The sequence below is a fragment of the Takifugu rubripes genome, chromosome 16 (assembly GCF_901000725.2).
Source record: "Takifugu rubripes chromosome 16, fTakRub1.2, whole genome shotgun sequence".
Classification (NCBI taxonomy): domain Eukaryota; kingdom Metazoa; phylum Chordata; class Actinopteri; order Tetraodontiformes; family Tetraodontidae; genus Takifugu; species Takifugu rubripes.
In genome coordinates, this window is record NC_042300.1 from 11671860 (window position 1) to 11690943 (window position 19084).

The 19084-nt window shown below is 47.3% G+C and overlaps 1 protein-coding gene and 1 non-coding gene across 2 annotated transcripts in view; one reads left to right on the forward strand and one right to left on the reverse strand.

Annotated features, from left to right (window-relative positions):
• The window catches only part of eva1aa (eva-1 homolog A, regulator of programmed cell death a), a 42120-nt gene that overhangs the window by 16733 nt on the left and 6303 nt on the right, over nucleotides 1–19084 (reverse strand). Inside the window, exons 2-5 of the mRNA XM_029849906.1 lie at nucleotides 13808–14031; nucleotides 12596–12719; nucleotides 10728–10880; nucleotides 5442–5585 (exon numbers count right to left, since the gene is read on the reverse strand). Of these exons, the coding sequence (XP_029705766.1) occupies nucleotides 5442–5585; nucleotides 10728–10880; nucleotides 12596–12719; nucleotides 13808–14031 (645 nt within the window). The remainder of the gene's footprint in view (nucleotides 1–5441; nucleotides 5586–10727; nucleotides 10881–12595; nucleotides 12720–13807; nucleotides 14032–19084) is intronic.
• On the forward strand, nucleotides 575–647 carry trnar-acg (transfer RNA arginine (anticodon ACG)). Its single transcript has one exon. It is a non-coding gene; the product is annotated as a tRNA-Arg (tRNA).

Below are 19084 nucleotides of genomic sequence, written 5' to 3' on the forward strand. Positions count from 1 at the left end.
GGTGATCCACACAATGCAAATGCCGAAACTGAAAGAAGTGTGAGCTCTCCCCCCCCTCTTGAAGTCCTTGGAATGTCTTCCTGACACCCCCCAACACATTTACATGCAGACAGAACTATAATTCTAAGATGTCCTGGGAACTTCTCTCCTTGCCCCCCCCCCACACACACACTATAATTCTCTCTTCTCCCTCTGTCCTTGTCCACCGCAGGAGAGAAATGGGAATCAGTCACAGACTGGAAAGCATTAGCCTGCCCCTCCCCACATCCTCCAACTCTACAAATTTAAAAACAAGATGGATCCTGAAACGAGCTGGGCGAACAACGATGCACACACACCAGCGGCAGCGGCGCACGGACATTCAGTTCACGCCCGGATCAACGGGAAGACAAACTTGACTGCGGGCTCTCCTTCAGACTCACTTTGAGCTTATTCTGTAGCTTCCAACTCGGACCAGCCCGAGTGAAGGAACAAGGATTATGCTTCAGATTTCACTGTAAATGGAAACAGAAGCCAGCAGTGAAAGGTGGTCAGTGAAGGCATCAGCCCTGGAAACCCAGACCCTGGTTGTCGAGGGCCAGTGGCGCAATGGATAACGCGTCTGACTACGGATCAGAAGATTCTAGGTTCGACTCCTGGCTGGCTCGTTCATTTTAGCTTCTATTTACCTACTGTAAGAAATAGAGAGTCCAATAATTTGGGCTTAAGCTTATATGATAACACTTGAAGGGACCTTTTAATGACTCTGGCCGTGAGCTCGTCGCTCCTTACACGTGCATTAATGGGGGTCACACTTGCAGCCTTGTTTCCATTTCCAGCATCTCTCCGTTTTCGTTTAAAGGTTTAGAACACCGATACAAAACGAGGGAAACAGCACCAGGACACGTGAACGGGCAAGACTGAAGCAAAGACGCATTTTTTACTGTCATCACTCTGGAGAAGGCGTCCCGATCAATCATCCTGCTGTATTTTCCGTCCCGTTGCCAAAGGGATTTGCTCAGCTTTAATCACATGCTTTACAAGGACACTTCAGAGACACTTCACTACCGCCACATCACAAACTGCCGCAGCTCGCGTTTAGTTGTGGTTTCAACAATTCATCCAGTTTCTAATTAAAGATACAGAAAGTTACAATTTTAACCATCAAACCAAATGATTGGCAACACTTTTAATTTCAGAATCAGAAGAATCAGAATCAGAAGAAGGTTTATTGCCATTGTTCATGTAATACACAGTATTACACAAACTAGGAATTTGTCGTGGTGTGCCGCTGCGACATTCAACATAACATTAGGCATCAACACCACACTAGAATAAGATAAATAAAATAAAATAAGACTTATATACAGTATGGCCACAAACAGCCGGATCGTCCTTACACACAGTTACGGACAAAAAATGTTACAACTGCCTCTGGTTCGTGGAAGGCTGAACCAAATGCACTGTAAAAAAAACAAAAAACAACAACCCTCAAACAATAAAAGTCTCAGACAGACAGCGACAGGAACCAGTCAGCCTCCACCTTTGACCTTTAACTGGGGGGTTATCAGTGGCTGGACAGATTGGAGACAAAAGACAAACGATGGAGAAGTGCCGCGAACAAAGGAATGGAGACCAGGCAACGACTGGGGTCAGATACTGCGAAGCAAGAGACCAGTAAGAAAGACGAACATGTTAATCTTATTAAAACAAATGATTCCCCACAATTTACCATTAAAATAGATCAGCAACGTGCCAACATGTGTGCAGCCAGCAGAGGCTGTAAATCAGTGGGATCTGGGCCCCGTGGGTGCCGACATCAGCTGCGTGGAGCTTCGAGAAAGGCCACAACCCCTCGCGTCAGCAAATCGCCCCGCTGTGTTTTCTGCCAAGAGAAACTCTTGGCATGTTCCTCTTCCATAACTTTCTCTTCTACCCAAACCCAGAGCCTTTTATGGGCATCAGCTGAAGCCAACGCGACCGCACGCAGGGGTCAGGAGAGGTCACGTGTGTGTCTCTGAGAGCGCCAGCTGCAGGCCGTTGTTTTCGGGGCGTCTGCATGATCGGGGATGGATGGACGGCTTCATTCCTTTCTGCTCAGTAATGTCAGACGCATCGTCGATCACTTGGACTACATTTGGGCCTTGATTCTACAAACGCTTTGTTTCCCGTTTATGTTTATGTACTCCGTGACGACGCGTCCTGTGACCTCACCTGTCGGCTATGTAAGGGTTGCGTTTAGGTCACTCCGCCCGGTTCGACTGGATTTGGCTGTTTGCGAAGCACACCCACGTAGGCCGTGCACTCAGGCGAAACCCTGACACTCAAACACAAAACAAAGAGTCCCCAACAAGAAAGTTGAAAGTTTAAGATGCTTTCAAGAACGATATCATCCATCTTGTGTTCACTGCAGCTTACAGCTAAGCGGTGTCATGGGGGGGGGGCACTGGGTCAGACACCGAGCCTGCTGGGCTTGATCATCTGGTGCTTTTTGCTCAGGTCTCTTTGATTTTTCCAGTAAATACTCTATAGAACACCAGTCTTCCTGTTTTAGGATGGTTTTTAGTATATTTTAGTAACTGGCTATTCTACAAAAAATTCATTTGTTTAATCGAGTGATGGGATGAGGAACCGTTTCTCCCCCTAGTCTCTGAAACATAGAGAAGAAACATTTGGAGAAGTGGACAATAGAGACTCAAAGTACAAGAACCTCAGAAAAGCAGTGCAGACCATTTGGGCACTTAATGCCACACCACTTTTCTACTTTGTTCTACTGCAGCTATAAATTCTTGCTATAAGGGGGATTGGTGGGGGGGCAGCAGCCACTGCCTGCACTCGGATAGAACCTTGTTTACTTTGGCAGGTCTCCTCTGCTGACACACTGGAGCTGCAGGCGTGCGCGTTCCTCACAGTGGCCACACGTCCGGCATATTTGAGCGTACGTCCAAATAACCAAACGGGACAGTCTGAAGGCTCTGAATTATAGCTTTATGTTCTGGGTGTTTTCCCACGTCGCATCTAAATCAGCCTCTCTGAGCCGCACTGGAGGCAGCCAGAACGTCCTGGATTCAGACCGCGTCAATTAAAAGCACAGTTTCCACCAGATCTCTGACAGCCACCCTTTAATCGCTGCTGGATGGGCTTCGCCATCAGGAAGGCTTCAGACTGCAGAGTAGGAAGCTGCAGCCTGACTGACGCTCCTTCGCACAAATACACAATATAATAGTTGAAAATATGAAGGAAACACTTCTTAGCTGAATGCTAACAGTCTTTTGCATTGCTAAAAACTGCAGCAGTCCCAATCTGAACGCACATCGATCATTTGAATACTAACGCTTTCATTACTTGTTTCCTATTGTGGCTTTCAACACCTGTTTTTCAAAACACACAAGAAAACTATTTCCTTTCCAGAAATTAGGCCCGTTCGTCGCCCTCAAGTCACCCATCATCCCCTGACGCTCTGCTCTGATTGGTTCAGAGACTTCATCCGGCTTCAGGATGAAGGTGAAAGACTTTGCTTGTGGGCTTGAGTAATGTTTAATCTAGGTTTAATCTTATTATTGTTGTTGGTGAGAGAGTAATATCAGAAATGGCAGAGACAGAAACAAGATGGCCTCAGGCTGCCTCTCCTCCCTTTCAAAGCAGGAGAAAAAGCGTAAATCAATCGTATTTTTGCGCCCTAAATGGTTTGTTTTGGCAACAGACATAAGCAAGATTCTTCCGGCAACTGTAACACCGCCCGGGGTGTGACACATTTACAGCAAACAAAGACAACTTTATTTTCTGACACTGACAGATTGACACGTCAAGCATGAAGGACTCTTTGATTCCTGCAGCTACAGAAGGTCAAACCAAGTGACAAAACAACAAATACAGCATCGGAAGACCTTCAGAGGGGCCGGTCTGGTGCCTCGAGCTGCTCTGTTCCACAGTTACAGCTACTCTAAGTCTGATGCTGTTCGAATACAGACATGCAGACCTGTGCAACCAGGCTTCTGCTCTTATTTAGACAAATAAACACACTATGTGGGCTTCATGCAGGGGGACTCGGCGTGAATGAAGCCTGGTGGAGGTGGAAGCGTGGAGTGCATGTCAGAGCTGCCAGGGAGAACGATGGCGGTGTACCGGGCCATTTGCAGCTGTGTTATTTTTGAGGAGAGAGAGAGTTTCCCCCCTGAGGCAGAATTGGGAAGACCCTTGAGCTCAGAAATGTGACAGCTTTATCAATCCCAGATGAGCGCAGGGTCCAGAAATCGGTCAAACCTGACTGTGCATATCTGAACACATGCTCAGACAACCACCCGCAGAACTAATGTGACTATTTTACACTTGGGAGGATCCAAAAGCAGCTAGCAGCATCGTGCAACAGCAACAATGTGGATCAAGTTTTTCACCAGACGGCACATTGGGACATAAAAGTGTAATTTAGAACAGAGACAGAAATCCTCCGACCCAAATAGGGTCGAGCCCACAGACTCTCAAGCACCGATGAAGAAGCCTCAAATTACCGCGTTAGCAGAGCCCGGACGAACCGACGACGTCACGTCTGCTGCCAGAAGGGAGATTTACTCTCGAACGCCCCCTCACCACAACCCCTAAAAACCAATGTGTAACCCCCGCGTCGCAGCACATTTCCCAGGATTTGTCTGCAGAGCGTCTGGACCCTCTGACACATTGACTGAGCCGACACGACGTTACAGCTGCTGGTTGTGTTATCAGCCACAGATAAGGGAGGTCAGAGAGAGATTTAAACCTGGAGACTCCATAAACAGCCTCCCTGTTCTTGCCTTGATTGCACTGATAATAATCAGATTCTTGAGCAAGGGGACAACAAACAGCAAAGGAAACATCACCTGTTCCACAAATATTGATGGACAGTCTGGTGACGGAGACTAAACCTGTCAATTAAGATCTGATCTGAAGGAAGTTAGTTTTGTCAAGATCTCAGGATTCCCATGATGACGGATCAGCTTCTGGTGCCGGAGGCACATTTTAGCGTTTCTGTAATGCGTTTCCTGTGTCTCTAAGTGTATGGTTGATAAATTACAACTCTGAGGGGTCAGAAATAGCCCAGGGGTACAGAACACATGTGAAAGAACATTAAAGATTCACACGAAACATGTGTTTTAACATTAAAAATTAATGAGTCCATCAAATTTAGCATTTTTGTACCATTAATACCTGTTGTCTGTGAAGAAACAGATTCAAAACAACAAAAAAGTAATAGAAATGTAGAAATATTGCTTCTTGTGTGGGTTGATTAAGGTATTGAGTTACCCTATGATAATTAAATGGCGGCATACTCTTCATAAAGCAGCATGAGCCATACATATTTCAAACTCGGAGCTCGGAGAGAAATAAGACAATATTTACTTTCATTTAAACGTTATAGAACCGTAAGCGCGCTGGTAATTGGGCGAATGGCGCCCCCTGGTGGTCACGCAGGGAAGAATTGAACTCACCGCATGTGTAGATGACACTGAGGTATTTCCGGGTGCCAGAGTAACAAGGATCTCCAAATTCTCTGGTGGTGGCACGAACTAGGCAGCTTTTCTTCTCCTGACAGCGGGAGGTGAGAATCTCTAGGGCCACGGATGACTGGCAATCTGAGGGAAAAGAGACAGCAGGGAAATGTGAGATGAGGGGAGTCCCTGCTCTACCAATACATTTAGGTTTTATTTTTTTTATTTTTTAAAGTGCACTGGTTTGATATGTCTCTCGATCGTAAGAGCTATTTCAATTTCAAAGATTCTGTGGTATTACTCTAACTTACAATGGACACCTTACCCGCAATTCCGTAGTTTGGTGTGTAATTATGAAGAAACACTCAAATAAATATTTCCTATAAGACACTATCGCTGGGAAAATGAACATAAACTCTTCTTTTTTTCCCAGTTGCTGATGGATAAGTCACATTTCAGGTGCTAAAGAGCTATATGAGCCTCATACTTCCCGCATCCTCGTACTCATCCGGGGTGGGCCGCAACCACAACCTGTCCACAGCCTCACCGGTGCCCCACAATGTCTGAAGGACACCTGATCTACACCTATGCATGTACGCATCTGTGTCTGTCGACCAGCCCCTCCAGAGTAATGGATGGGTTAAACCATCAGTGGTCTCACCTGCAGCCCTCATCATCCGGGGGATACTCTAATTTTCTCATATAAATAACTAATTATTTGATTGTGGTATTCCCCCCTTTAACTTCACAAATTACACCAATTACATCTAAATTTCCATTTGGAAGAAAAAAAGGCTTGGAAACAACAGGATTCAGGATTCCACATGGGTGCCCTTCCAGCCCCCACGCTGCATCCAACCGCTAGAAACAACTCAAATAAATCCGTAGTTGAACGTGGACTCTGTCTGCCCAGGTGGGTAGAGAGAGACAAAGAGAGAGAGAGAGAGAAAGTTTGGGGTGAAGGGTTGCTCGGACAAGCCATAACAAATGATGCTGCAGGTCAAAGGGCAAACGTTCCGGTCAGAAAGTAAAGGAAGGCTTCTACGGAGTCAACGGAAGGAATGGAGTTAAAAGTCGAGGACTCTGTAGCCTCACACTCGGTCACAGTCAAGAACTGCGCGTAATTACCCGGTAATGAGCGGATTCGTAGATCAAAGCGAAAGCGGCTTAAGAATGCGAAACCGAATCAATGTCAGCGGGTTTGAGTGGGGCAACCGGACACTTCCCAGCTGGGGCCGACAACACTGGAATTTCCAACCAGGATGCAGTGAGGTGAAAGCCTGTGGGAACCAGTACGTGTAACTGGATAAGTGGTCAGACACCTCAAAGGTTGGGGAGTTCAAACTGATGCTTAAAACACATGCCGATTCCTGACGTTTTTCTAGATACGCTTTCTAGATACACTTTTGATTTCTAACTTTTGATGACGAGCGTCAGAAATGACACATTTCTATGTGTGTATTCATCAACGTCAATGAGAACTCCTGGCCTGGAAGGAACCCTCTGACAGGCCGTCTCCCATTAGCTCCAGCTTTGATTGTATGACTGGGTGATTAGTAGACAAATGTGTGTGTGTGTGTGTGTGTGTGTGTGTGTGTGTGTGTGTGTGTGTGTGTGTGTGTCTCCTTTGTCCTCTGGCTCAGACGTATGCACAGACACAGCCCAGTTTAAGGGTGAATTCCTTGGGGCCTGACCTCCCCCGGCACTTATTAGAGACTGGAACACACAGTAAAGCATACAACAGATCCTCTCTTACACCCCCCCCCCCCCCCACACACACACACACACACACACTTAAACACATAGGAAAGAACATGCTCCGTTCGCTCAACAAGGCCAGACCCTCTGATTCAGAAAAGAGGGTCCCATCAGGGGAGGCAGTCATTGAGAGAGAGGGAGGACACACACTCTCCCTGGTGACTGATCACAGGGGCCACATGCAGAGAGCAACAAACAACGACACACAAAAGGCATGGCTTCTCATCCCGGAGTGACCTGAAGCTGATCCCGTTTTCCCCGAGTACATCCTGGCATCGGTGGAGCGCTGCCGCGTTGCTCTGCTTTGGCGCTTGATTGGTGCCGTCATAACTGTTAAACTCCACACTCATTGAAACCCAGCAAGGCTGCACATATCCACGAAGCCCGGTTTGTGAGTCTGGTCTAAAGACAGCAGTTCCATTTAATCTCTATTCTGACCACTAGATGCTACCAAATCCTACACACTGACTGTTAATTCGACCGCCCCCTAGTGGTTAATGGAGGTAACTCACGACTCTTTCCAACAGCAATGTAAACAGACGGGCATGGACCACAGTACAAATACATTTATAGATTTATAGATGTATATTTAAAGGCTCTAAATGACATCACCATTGCGAATCTCTAGTCTCACATGTTAAAATCCCTTACTACAAAGCTAAAGGCGAGATGAGCTGGTGCTGGTCACACACGCAAACGCAGGCCACCCATGGTGGGCTCTTCCAGAAAATTCTCACAGAAACACTCAATAACACTTCTCCAGGTATCACACACACACACACACACACACACACACACACACACACACACACACACACGCACACACACACACACACACATTTTCCTGGAATTTCCAAGACAATGAGCAGACAAACTTGTCAAAAGTTCCCATCTCCTGTAACGCTCCGGCTCACCGACACGTATCATTTCTTAGGAAGAGTGGAGCAGGATTAAACGCCTTTGTGCCTCAGAAAAGCGGGACTTTCAGATGGCGTGACAGTCTACAGGGACCTACACACACACTAAGTGCTCTCCGTGATTAATGTTAATAAATTTGGGACTCCTCTCTCGCACCGTTGATCACTGATGTTTCCTTTAATGCATTCGAAGCAGCCTAATCATTCTTCGCCTTCTTGCTTGGCCTGCATGAATGACGCTAAATTTAAGTTATTTTAGCTGCACTGGCATATAACCATAAAGCTGGAGCGCCACTTGTTTGTCCTGAATACTGTCCAGAGCAACAAATGCACCAAAGAGACGTTTGTGGCTCGAGTTACAGCTCAGCGTTAAATCTGAATCGCAGCTGTCCACGCTTGGTTTTTAAAAGCTGCTACGGCTGTTTGTAGGGGGGATAAAAACCAACACATTTTGCTCTCCAGGCCTTAAAACTGAAAGCAGGCCTGCCTACAACGCACGAAACAATGAAAGCATAAAACTGCATGCCAAAGGTTGGGGGGTGGGGGGGGGGCTATTTAGATGTCAAGATGTGTGCATGTGTGATGGTAATGGGGCAGATGAGAGAGGAGGGGGAAAGCAGGCCTCATTGCTTTGAGGATTCCCCATCGCCGCCGAGACCTGTCCAACTCCACTGCTATGACCCGCCCCAAAACCAAGAAACAGGCCAGATCAAAGGGGGCTTACCTTTGTGTGCACATGCCTCCGTTTTGATCTCCCTTGTTTTTTTCCAGGGCTTCTGGGCTCCTCAAGCAACCAAACGGCTGCAGCCTCCGTGACAAACAAATGTTGGATTTCAGGAGCTTTAAACACGGCTTCGCAAATTACAACACACCCTCAACGCTGCACAAAAACAACCTCTAATTGGCAGGTGGAACTCTCGCCTGAGGATAAAAGAGAAGCAGGGATTCAAAAGCAGGTGCACAAGCAAATGCTGCATGTGTCACCTGTTTGAGACGGACCGTCCAAGGAGACACAAATCTCCCATTTTGAAAACAAGCAACTGTGTTATTAATGGCTTCTGCGTACGAAACGGCGACGGCCGGGGTCTGTACGGGGGGGAAAGACGTTTCTGAGTGTGGAGAGAAGCCAGGGGGGGCTCGACCGTGCCAGGAGGGCCGCTCACAGTTCCCAGGAACATCATTGTGATGTCGAGTAAAGATTAAACCACTATTGAGGAGCGCAATGGGTGAAGTGGGTGGAACAGAAAGGGCTCGAAGTGGTTCGACCAAATGGACGTTATTTACGATAGTTTTTTGGCACAATTGTCACTCGAGGTCGGGGCCGTTTTGTGCTATTCAAACACGCAGCAACAGCCGAGATTTGGATCGCTGTGGAACAAACACGCAGTCGTTCCTATTAAAAACAAACAAATAATGTCTGAGCCGTCACTCAAAACACTCTGACTTCCTGATCTGGCCACATGAAATAGGAAAGGGGATGGTAAATGTTGCATGGTGAGACTGACTGGAACAGCCTGAGGAGGTATGTGTGTGTGTGCACGTGTGTGTGTGTAAAAGACACATTAAAAAAGGGTGTTCATTTGATCTGAGCGTCCAGTTGTTGTAAACAAACACGAGAGCAACATTGGATCCGATGAGACGACACCGCTGGTCCTCCCGCTCTAATCCGGACAACTGTAACAGCCGGGTCGGGTTACCTCCTGGCGCTGTGAGAAACCAGCTACTGTATTTAATCTTAGTCTGAAACCAGATATCAGACCAGCCCTGTCTAGTCCATTCGACCTACCTGTTGCACATTCCTGGTCCACCTGCTGGATTGCTTAAGAGCAGCCCTCTCAGCGCTCAAACGCACAGCGTCATTCTTTCTGTCTGTCTGCGATTTCTCGCCGGCTGACGACTGCGTCCACCCCGGTCCGTCTCCCCTTTCATTATGACAGCATGCAGAACACTCTGTACTGGTGTGTCCCTTTGGGACTTCGATGGGCAAACAGGCCGGTTAATTTGCAGCGACTCGGGCTACTTATTCACTAACCTGAACATCTCTTTCCTTCTCTTTGTTGACAAAAAAGCAGCAACGCAAAAGCAAATGTCCAGCGTCTAGATTAGATTTGCTGAAGATTTGTCATGGATCCAAACACACACACACACACACACACACATGGAGGGAACTCAATACTACCTCACACTTTTCTATGGCTCATAGGCTGTGCTATGTATGACGGAGACACCTGATCTACAGCCCACCCCGGTTCCCCTGGCAGTATCTGTGCGGGTTCTGGTTTTATCCAGTTAAGGAAGACCTGATAAATATGGACTTGCTTCTGAAAGTGAGCAAACAGAGAACGACAGGGATGATTTGGCAACATAGGTTCTCTTTTAGGGCAGGTATCAGCAAATTCATTGATGCGACAATCGTATCTCAAGGCGATATCTCCCACGTGAACGATTCTGGCAGCATCTGTAGTTCGCTTCATGGTTCAGAGGAGTTTCAAGGTTGTTGCGCAACACTCCGCGATGAACCTTTCACCCATTTTGATTGGATGATTTTGCATAAAGTTCTATACCGTTATGAACCGGCCCGGTTGGCACTGAAAGTGAGTTGGTGCCTCACCTACTGACGGGGCCCTCCTGTGGTGCAGGGGACACTCCAGGGCGCCCTGCTGAGTCCGGCCAAACATAGCAGAGTACACGGCGATCTGCATACCCCGCTTGCAGCTCAGCCTCATTCTCTCTTCTTCACAGACCACCTTACTCTTATACTCATCTGGATGAGAGAGAAGACAGAAATAAAAAAAAAGTGAATATACAGAAATGTAACTAAAGCACTGTGGAGAAGTTATATATAAGCAAAGGAAACAGGTCCAGACAAAAGCTTCATTTATTACAACCGGGCAGAAAGTGAGATAGTGTTTCGCCGAGGACATGTAGAGCCCTGCAGCAGCATTCCTCACACACACCAGCCACAGTGACCTGTGACGGCCACAACAGCTCCTCTGGCCGGCAGATAAAAACACACTCCGGCTCTTCACCCGTACGGGGAGTGGAGCAGGAATGTCGCGGCGACAGATTCATTCTTGCCCACTCCCTTTGCCATCCTCCACTTCTCTTCCTCTTCATCCACCTCTCCTTTCAGAGGCACTGACACCTGCGCGGTGCACCTCAGCGGCCACCCCCGCGTGGCCTTTCTCTCGGCGCCACAGAAGTCACCGCTTAAATGATACCGAACAAAACGCTGTTGATTGGCTCCGGGTTCCAGTGGAGAGCAGAAGAAGTGGAGGAGGGTGGATTAGTGCCCACTTCTGTTCACTCCAGTGTCAAGCGCCGCACAACTCAGCATGGCCTGGCTCAGCACAGCACCAATCTGTGAATGGAGGCCAGCATCTGGGTGGGATTATTGCACTGTTGGGCTCCCCCTGGGAGTGATACTTTAAGCTTCTTGGCCAGTAAAGGAAGCAGAGTGATAAGAGGAGAGATATGCGTGAATGAAGGCTAAAGGTTAATGAAGCTGAGAAGAATGGCAGAAGCAGGATGTGAGGCAGACCTTTTACTTAAAGATGTCCGGAGAAAGCAGCAACCAAGCAAATCTTTTGACCTCTAATTACAGGAATACATTTCATTTATAAACACCTGCCTAGACGCTCGACACTTTACAAAGACATAATACAGCTGATAAAAACCCATACAGATAGCAGATAGAAACGTAGTTTAGAATAACAGTGTAAAATAAGTCTAATTACAAAGGGTAAGATGGTTTAAAGAGTAGGAGAGCAGAGCGGCTGAAAGCTCAACTCCCAATGGTGCTGAGGCGGGTGAGCTGCATAGTGAGGTGGAAGGAGAAAGAGGATCTGAGGGATGGGGTAAGGTGGCAATATGGAGAAGATTGACAGAAAAGAAGCTATTGGGTGGCCTAAAATGTATACAGTAGGATACCACATAACTTTACTGATGTGACATTGAAAGGATAGTACGGCATTGGGGATGACAGCTGGACTCTTAGACTGGGGGTAAGGAGAGAGCGATTGTGAGACCAAACCTGCCAACGTTGGATAATGTAGATTTGGTACCAACAAGAATCAATTCTGTTCCATCACTGTTGTTAAAGTTTCAGGTAGATTCAGTTGAACCAGCATTTAATTTCAGATAAACTCGGTGAGGGAGGATGGCGGGAGTGTGGAGTTTGGTTGTGCCGGAAATGTAGAGGTGGGTATCACCCACGAAGTGCTGGAAATGAACCATTCCCAGGGAGAAAGAGGTAGGTGATGAAAGGAAGGGGCCCTAGGACAGAGCCCTGGGGCACACCAAAGGTACAAGGTATGGGTGGGATGTCAAGGAGTGGAGTTGGATGGCATTTGCAACCGTACTTGGTATGACTAGAACAAAAAGATTTACATCAATGTGAAACTTAAAAATATGTCATCAACTCTTTAGAATGAGAGAAATGTGTGTCACTGTCAGTATTTGAGGTGGTGAGCCACTTACTAGGTCTGCATTTGTACCAAACAATGAGGTGTTTACTGCTGCCTGGGCACGAGTCGGCCCCAAACACGCGGCTGTTGACAAGGACTTGACAGTTTCTTCTGTCCTGGCACTCGTCCAGCATTTTCTAAAAGACAGAGACGATGGACTGTGATTGGGACAGAACTGCAGACGGTCTTAAAGGCAGAACAATGAGGCAATGGCAACGAGACCAGCGGCGGGCAAACCTAAAACCACTTCAGTAGGTCTGCAAGTGGCCATGCGTTTACGGAAGAGAAGAAAGAGCAGGAAAAAGAAATCTCTGGAAAGGTCCACTCATTTCCTGGAGTCCTTTTGCTTCTCAGGTTTCATCTAAAGCAGGCTCCAGCACAGGTGAGCACATTCCTGCGATGGAGATCCTTTGGGTGGGAGGGGTGAGTGAACGATCTGGAGCACACCAATCTGCAAAGATGCGTTCCGTCTGTTCCCTGACGCACAACAAGCTCAGGTTCTCATTTCCCCGGACCTCAAAGGTGATTGTAAGAAAACCTATGAGACACGTCTGCGGAGGATTGTATTCCAGGATGTGTGGAATAAAATAAATCAGGGCAGATCCTGTTAGTAATACACAAGGAAGTCAAAATGAGATCACCTTTGACCCCGGTCATTTTAGGACACACTTCCACCAGAATACCAAGCACCCAAGGGTCACAAACAGGTGGTACAATAAGATTCCTTGGGGGTCGTTCTAATGTGGGTGGCGCAGCAGTCAGTCATTCTCCTGATTCGGCACAATACGCCTCTGTGTCTGTGCATTCACGGCCGGTCGGTCTATTATAGAATCGGAGGGTGTTTGATGCTGGAAGACAAGTGGCCTTAGAACGAAGCCCTTGACCCACTGAACGCAGAACAGTCTGTGTTTGTGTGTGTTTGTACTGGTGTGAGCAAACGGGGGTTTAGTCCAGCCACAGCCCAATTTAGGAAAGGATGCAAAGGCAAGAACCCCATGAAATCGCTTTGTGCCGCAGGAACATACAAGTCTGCTTCCTCTTTGAGGGTGTAATTTGCCGGAAAACAACCTCACAAAGCATTACATAATCGGGGGCTTCTCCAGAATATAACCCTTTGGCCAATTTGACCATTTCCTATTCAGGACTAAAGTCTGAATTTGAGCAAAGGAGGGGGGACTAACAGAGGTCGGGGTGGGGGGGTATATATACATTTCAGAGTGTTTACCTGGAGCGCAGTTGACACGGAGCAATATTGATCATCCTCAGGGGCGTGATAAGAATTTAGGAGGGCCTGGTAGGTTTGGGGGCACCTTTCGGGGTCTGAGGTGCCTTTCCTTCCATAGAACGCTGACTGAACAGTGATGGTTGTGCGGGGCGGGCAGCGGACGGACAACAGCTCGCCGTCACAGGCCTTCTCTGTGTAGTTCCTCAACACTTTGGACAGGTAACCTGGGAGTGCAAAAGCAGAAGCAACATTAGCCCAATTCAACACCGATTGGAATTGTTGAAAACTGAAATTTGAGCACTGAAAGTTACAAGTTAAAGCCTGCTTCCAACTGAGGGGACTGGAAGCACTTTGTAATGTTCTTTCATTAATAAACCCTTTCACATTACATTCGGTAATGCTGCATATTAGCAAGCCCTGACAGATCTCTGCTTACATAGAAATGATGCCTGGAGGCTCAGAACACTGCAGATCCAGAGTCTGATATTAAAGACACCAGCCAGAGGTCAAAAGTTCCTCCAGCGAGTTGTCGACAGACTTCACCTGTTTATGCAGTTTAAAGCCCTCCAAAATAATAATAAAAAATACACTTGACCCATGCCAGGAGGAATATCAAAGGTCTGTTTTTCCCTCCTATTTTAAACGCAGAGGCCTCTCAGATAACACTGTATTCCCATTAAGAGTCTCCCAAAGCTGCCAGTCAGCTTGTCAGTCGCACGGCAGAGCTGAACCCATCACAAAACCCACCATTAACATTCCAGACTGAGACAAGCAGCAGATAAAGGAGAAAGCGGGCTGACGTACACGCTCACCCCGCAGAAGCAAGTCTGAAGCGCTCAGGGAACCTTTCAGACGTGGAATATGCAAAATAATTCAAAAAGCTTCCCTGAGATCCAGGAGCATGGTTAATGTTTAGTAAGAAAGAGGAAATAAAGTGCTCTCCGAGGCATCTATGACCGACATACACAGTGCCTCTTTATTACCATGGCAACGATGAAAAGAAGGAAGAGACACGACGCACATTCTCAGGCAATGAAAGGTCGGTCCCAGTCTAAACAGTGCGGCTTATTAAACCAACGTGGAGCACGTTTACAGGTTTCCACCTGTAGTCGGGATGTGCAGATGGAAAACAGGTGCACATTCATTCTATTTTAAGTTTATGGAGAGAGGCCTTGCATGCCACCATCTGAATTTATGACACTTGGACACGCAAAGTGACCTGATTGTGGCTTAAATAAATAGCAGGGCTGGGTGAGATCCTGACCTCTGATACTGTGGCTGTGACATCACTCTCCGCTCAGGCTTAAGGTCAATGAAATTCCCATGGAAAGATCTTGAGATTCCCGCTCCATCACCCACTGTGCTACACTTTAAACGTTTTTTAATCTTTGCACCACCTGCCCGCAAGGGTGGGCTTGCCGCACCCTCCAAGACTTATAGGGAGCGTGCAGAAATTAGGCAAACAAACAAAAAAAGCACCGCATGAAGATCTTGCGCATCCCCTTTTAACCTGTGACGGGTGGGATGCAAACTTTGGCTTCGTGCCATCGTCGCTGAAACGGTGTTATTTTTCTTTCAAACGCTTCACCAGTTCCTTCAACACAGAGCTCCTCTTTGCCCGGCGCATTCCACACAGCCCGAGTGAGAACTTGGCAATCCCCCTGGCAGCGGGACCACACACTGACACACACATGTACACACAACATCGACACAAATGCTGTGGCAGGAACGAGCCCTGCTGCCCTGCTCCCGAGGCCTGGGTGTGCGTGTGTGCGTGTGTGTGTGTGTGTGTGGGGGGGGTGTTTGTGTAACAGTATCACATTATTTTGGCTGGTTCTGGGCAGAACGCCAGTGCCATGAGAGACCACGGGTTCTGCTTGGCTCTCCAGCTGAACACGCCCGGGTACAGCCGTCCGAGCATGGGAACCTGGGGTATGAATAGAGGGACATCTGCAGAGGGTTTCTCGACAGATCACTTGAAGGAGGAGGGGGGGGGTGGTGGTGGTGGTGGTGGGGAGCAACGCTGAGCACCATGAACGCGACGCTACGCCTACCTCAACTCTATAAAATGGGATTGTGGGTAAATGCAAACAGATTATCTCACACAAAAACCCTCAGGTGCTTTCACAAAGACTTCATCACAGAACCCTCCTCTCACTCTAGCTTCTCTCTTTCTCCATCAGGATTGCTGCTATTGTTCCCTTCATGCTACCTGTTGACTGAAATGCGCTTTCAAGACCAAAAAAAAAGAAATCGGGCGGGGATGGGGCACCTGTGCAAACCTTCCAGCCAATGACAGCTGTCCCTCATAGGCAGAAGGTTGGACAATGGGGGAGCCGTTTCTGCCTCTCCTCCCAGTTTCCTTTCATGTGGGGCCCAGACTCTTTCCTTAATTAGCCTGCTAACCTTTTCCGTAACAGGGCTGAGCTTTTACGTCTGCTTTCTTCTTTATTTGCTCTTTTAAAAAAAGAGAAAAGGGGTTGTGGTTGTGCTGCAGCTTGGGCAGAAATAGACAGCTACTCTCCAGCAAACCGTCCACAGGCTGAATGTCCTGACAGAAAGAGACCACGTGTTTTTATTTCTGTCCTACAACCACGATGGGATCGTGTCACACGATGGGACTTAACCTTCTTCATCTTCAGCCTTTCAGCCAATTGTTACGACAGAAACCGGAGGCCCTTGTGATTGTTAGCTACTCCCTCGCAGTCATGTGCTGACCCCAAAGGCTGACCCAGTGACGAAGGGGGGTCAGGTATGATGGGGATTAGTGAAAGACCACCGTGTTGTGTCAACACCACAAAGAAAGAGGCCAATTTTCCTCCCAGGGACCTACTGGTTATTTGCGAAGAGGTGCGGAACACATGCAGGCACCATCTTACAGCAGAGATTTGACAAATATTCCTCAGTCTATTTTTTCAGGACTCCCTGAAATTCCCATGTCGAGGCAAGACCGAGACCCTCGCTGTCGCCTAAAACCCACTAGACGTGTTTGTGGTGTGACGTGAGTGCAGGTGAAATGGGAAGGCGTCGCGATCGCAGGGCTCGTTATTCACACTCTTTGCTTTTCTCCTGCATTTGAAAAATGCCCCCTCCTCCTATTGGCCCACTGATTGAGCATGTGCAGCAGGTTTCACGCTGCTCACTCCTATTGCCCACTTTTATGTTGCCTGTGAGTTAATGTTTGTAAAGCCTCTCGCTTCGGCAAAGAATGTGCGATATCGCAGACTATTAAAAGATTAAAGCTTTGCTTATTGCAACAAAATTGCTCGGTTTACGTTGTATTAAGATCAATGGTTCTTTGAGAGCAACTCCAAACACACTTGAAAAGAAAAGCAATAAAAAGCCAAAAGCTATAAAACTGTTTCATCTCAGTAAATTGATAGTTTAGAGCTTCTTTTTATTATTACCTTACTGGTGTTATTTTAAGCACATTACAGCTATCCAATGTTCAAACATGGAGCTCCGCAGGTCTACTGTTGGAGAAAGAATTCCCTTTAAGTTGCTATTACTGGGAAGAGCGGAGGCTTCCTTCAAAGATGGAGGCAGATAAAGACGTAAAGGGAAGGCGCTCAAAGCTAAAGACAAAGAGATAGAGAAAGCAAAAAGGGCCCACAAAAGATGCCTGTTGAAAACTAATCATGTGATGGGGCCAATTCTGAAAGATACTCCTTATATAATCTTATATTCAGAGTAGGGAACCCTATAAAGTCAGGGCAGCGAGTACCAGATGTGGCGATGGTCAGCCCATAGGCCTGAACTGGTGGCTTTAGGTGCTGGAATAATTGTGTTTCCCCACAGGCTGCGGTGGCTGCCAGGGGTCCCCGAACACAGCATGCCGTTACACATTTACAAGACCTAAACCAAGAGCGCAAAAGTCCTGAATGGGCTCCTCAGAATGAGACATGTTGATTAAATAAGAAGCAAAAGTTCACACACACACACACACGCACACACACGCACACACACGCACACGCACACACACACCACAAAGGACACACTGCTGCACAATAAGCATGATGTCAAAAGAGTTCCGTGCTGTAAAAGTGCCAGATACAGTACTTAGTGCCATTCAGGTCTAAAAAATAGCATTCCTCAAATACACTGCATTCCTCTGCTAACAATACTTAAGTCTTGCTACCATAATCACATTTTGGATTAGCCCACTTTCTCGGTGATCGCGCTATGGAGCAGAAAAAGAGCACAGAGATATGTGGCTGCAACCTAAGCAGTTCAATTTGGCAAAAGTCAACGCAGGATTATCTTTAAACTGCTTAAGAACTGTAAATATTCAGCCCATTATGGAAAGTGCCGAAATAAATGTTAAGTGATTTGGAGAGTCCCTGCAGCAATTTGATCATAACCCAAAACAGGATCTATCACAAGTTCTGTTAATGTTGGCTCATTTCTGAAATGAAGTAGAAATAAATTGACGCTTATTCAGATTTACTACCTTCATTCTGTGTCATCAAATTAATTGCAGATTTGCTGCAGGTATTTTCTGCAGTTTTTACACCCAAGTCCATCGTCGTTTTTACACGCTTTTATTGGCTTCCAACTCTAACAGCAACAGAAGCTTTCCAGGAAACATCCCATCTTTTGTTTTACAGACTACATCTACAAACAGGGGAAGTTAAATCTCCTGTTCCTGTTGAGATAAATCTCCTGTTCCATGAGATAAACCCCAGAAAGGGTGTCACACTTTGCTATCAGAGCGCCTTGGGTTGTTCAAACATCAACTGATGGGATATGGGAAGTGGGGAAGGGGTGGGGGTGGCTGAGAAAGAGCACGACTGAGGGTGGGCCAGAAGCCGAAGCTACTACCGGTCATACTTGTAAAATGACTTATTTCACTGTAAGTTGGACATTTTTAGCAGAATTAGCTGAAATCTTCAGAGTGATGATCATCAATATGAGCTGGATGGCCGCTGTGGTTGGAGGCCTCATCCCGGTTGGATAGTGGCTGCCTGGCGAGTCCACCCTGGGGATTCCCCCAAAAACCACTCTGGTTCCACCAGGCCCTCCCATGACCCCTGTTAGCACGTGCCTTCTCTTTATGACCCCCAGAAGGTCAAAGGGCACCAGACAAGAGGACGCTTTCACTCTCCTTGCCCGCGAGCTGTGAGTCTCTTCTGGAGAGATGTGACGCTGTCAGGGGTCCCGGGAACACCCTCGAGAACATGTTGGACAGAGACGGAACGGTAGAGAGATGGAGCCAAAAGGGGGGAAATCTGTTATTCTAATGGACACTTTTATGGCCTGGGAGAGTTAGGTGGCGGT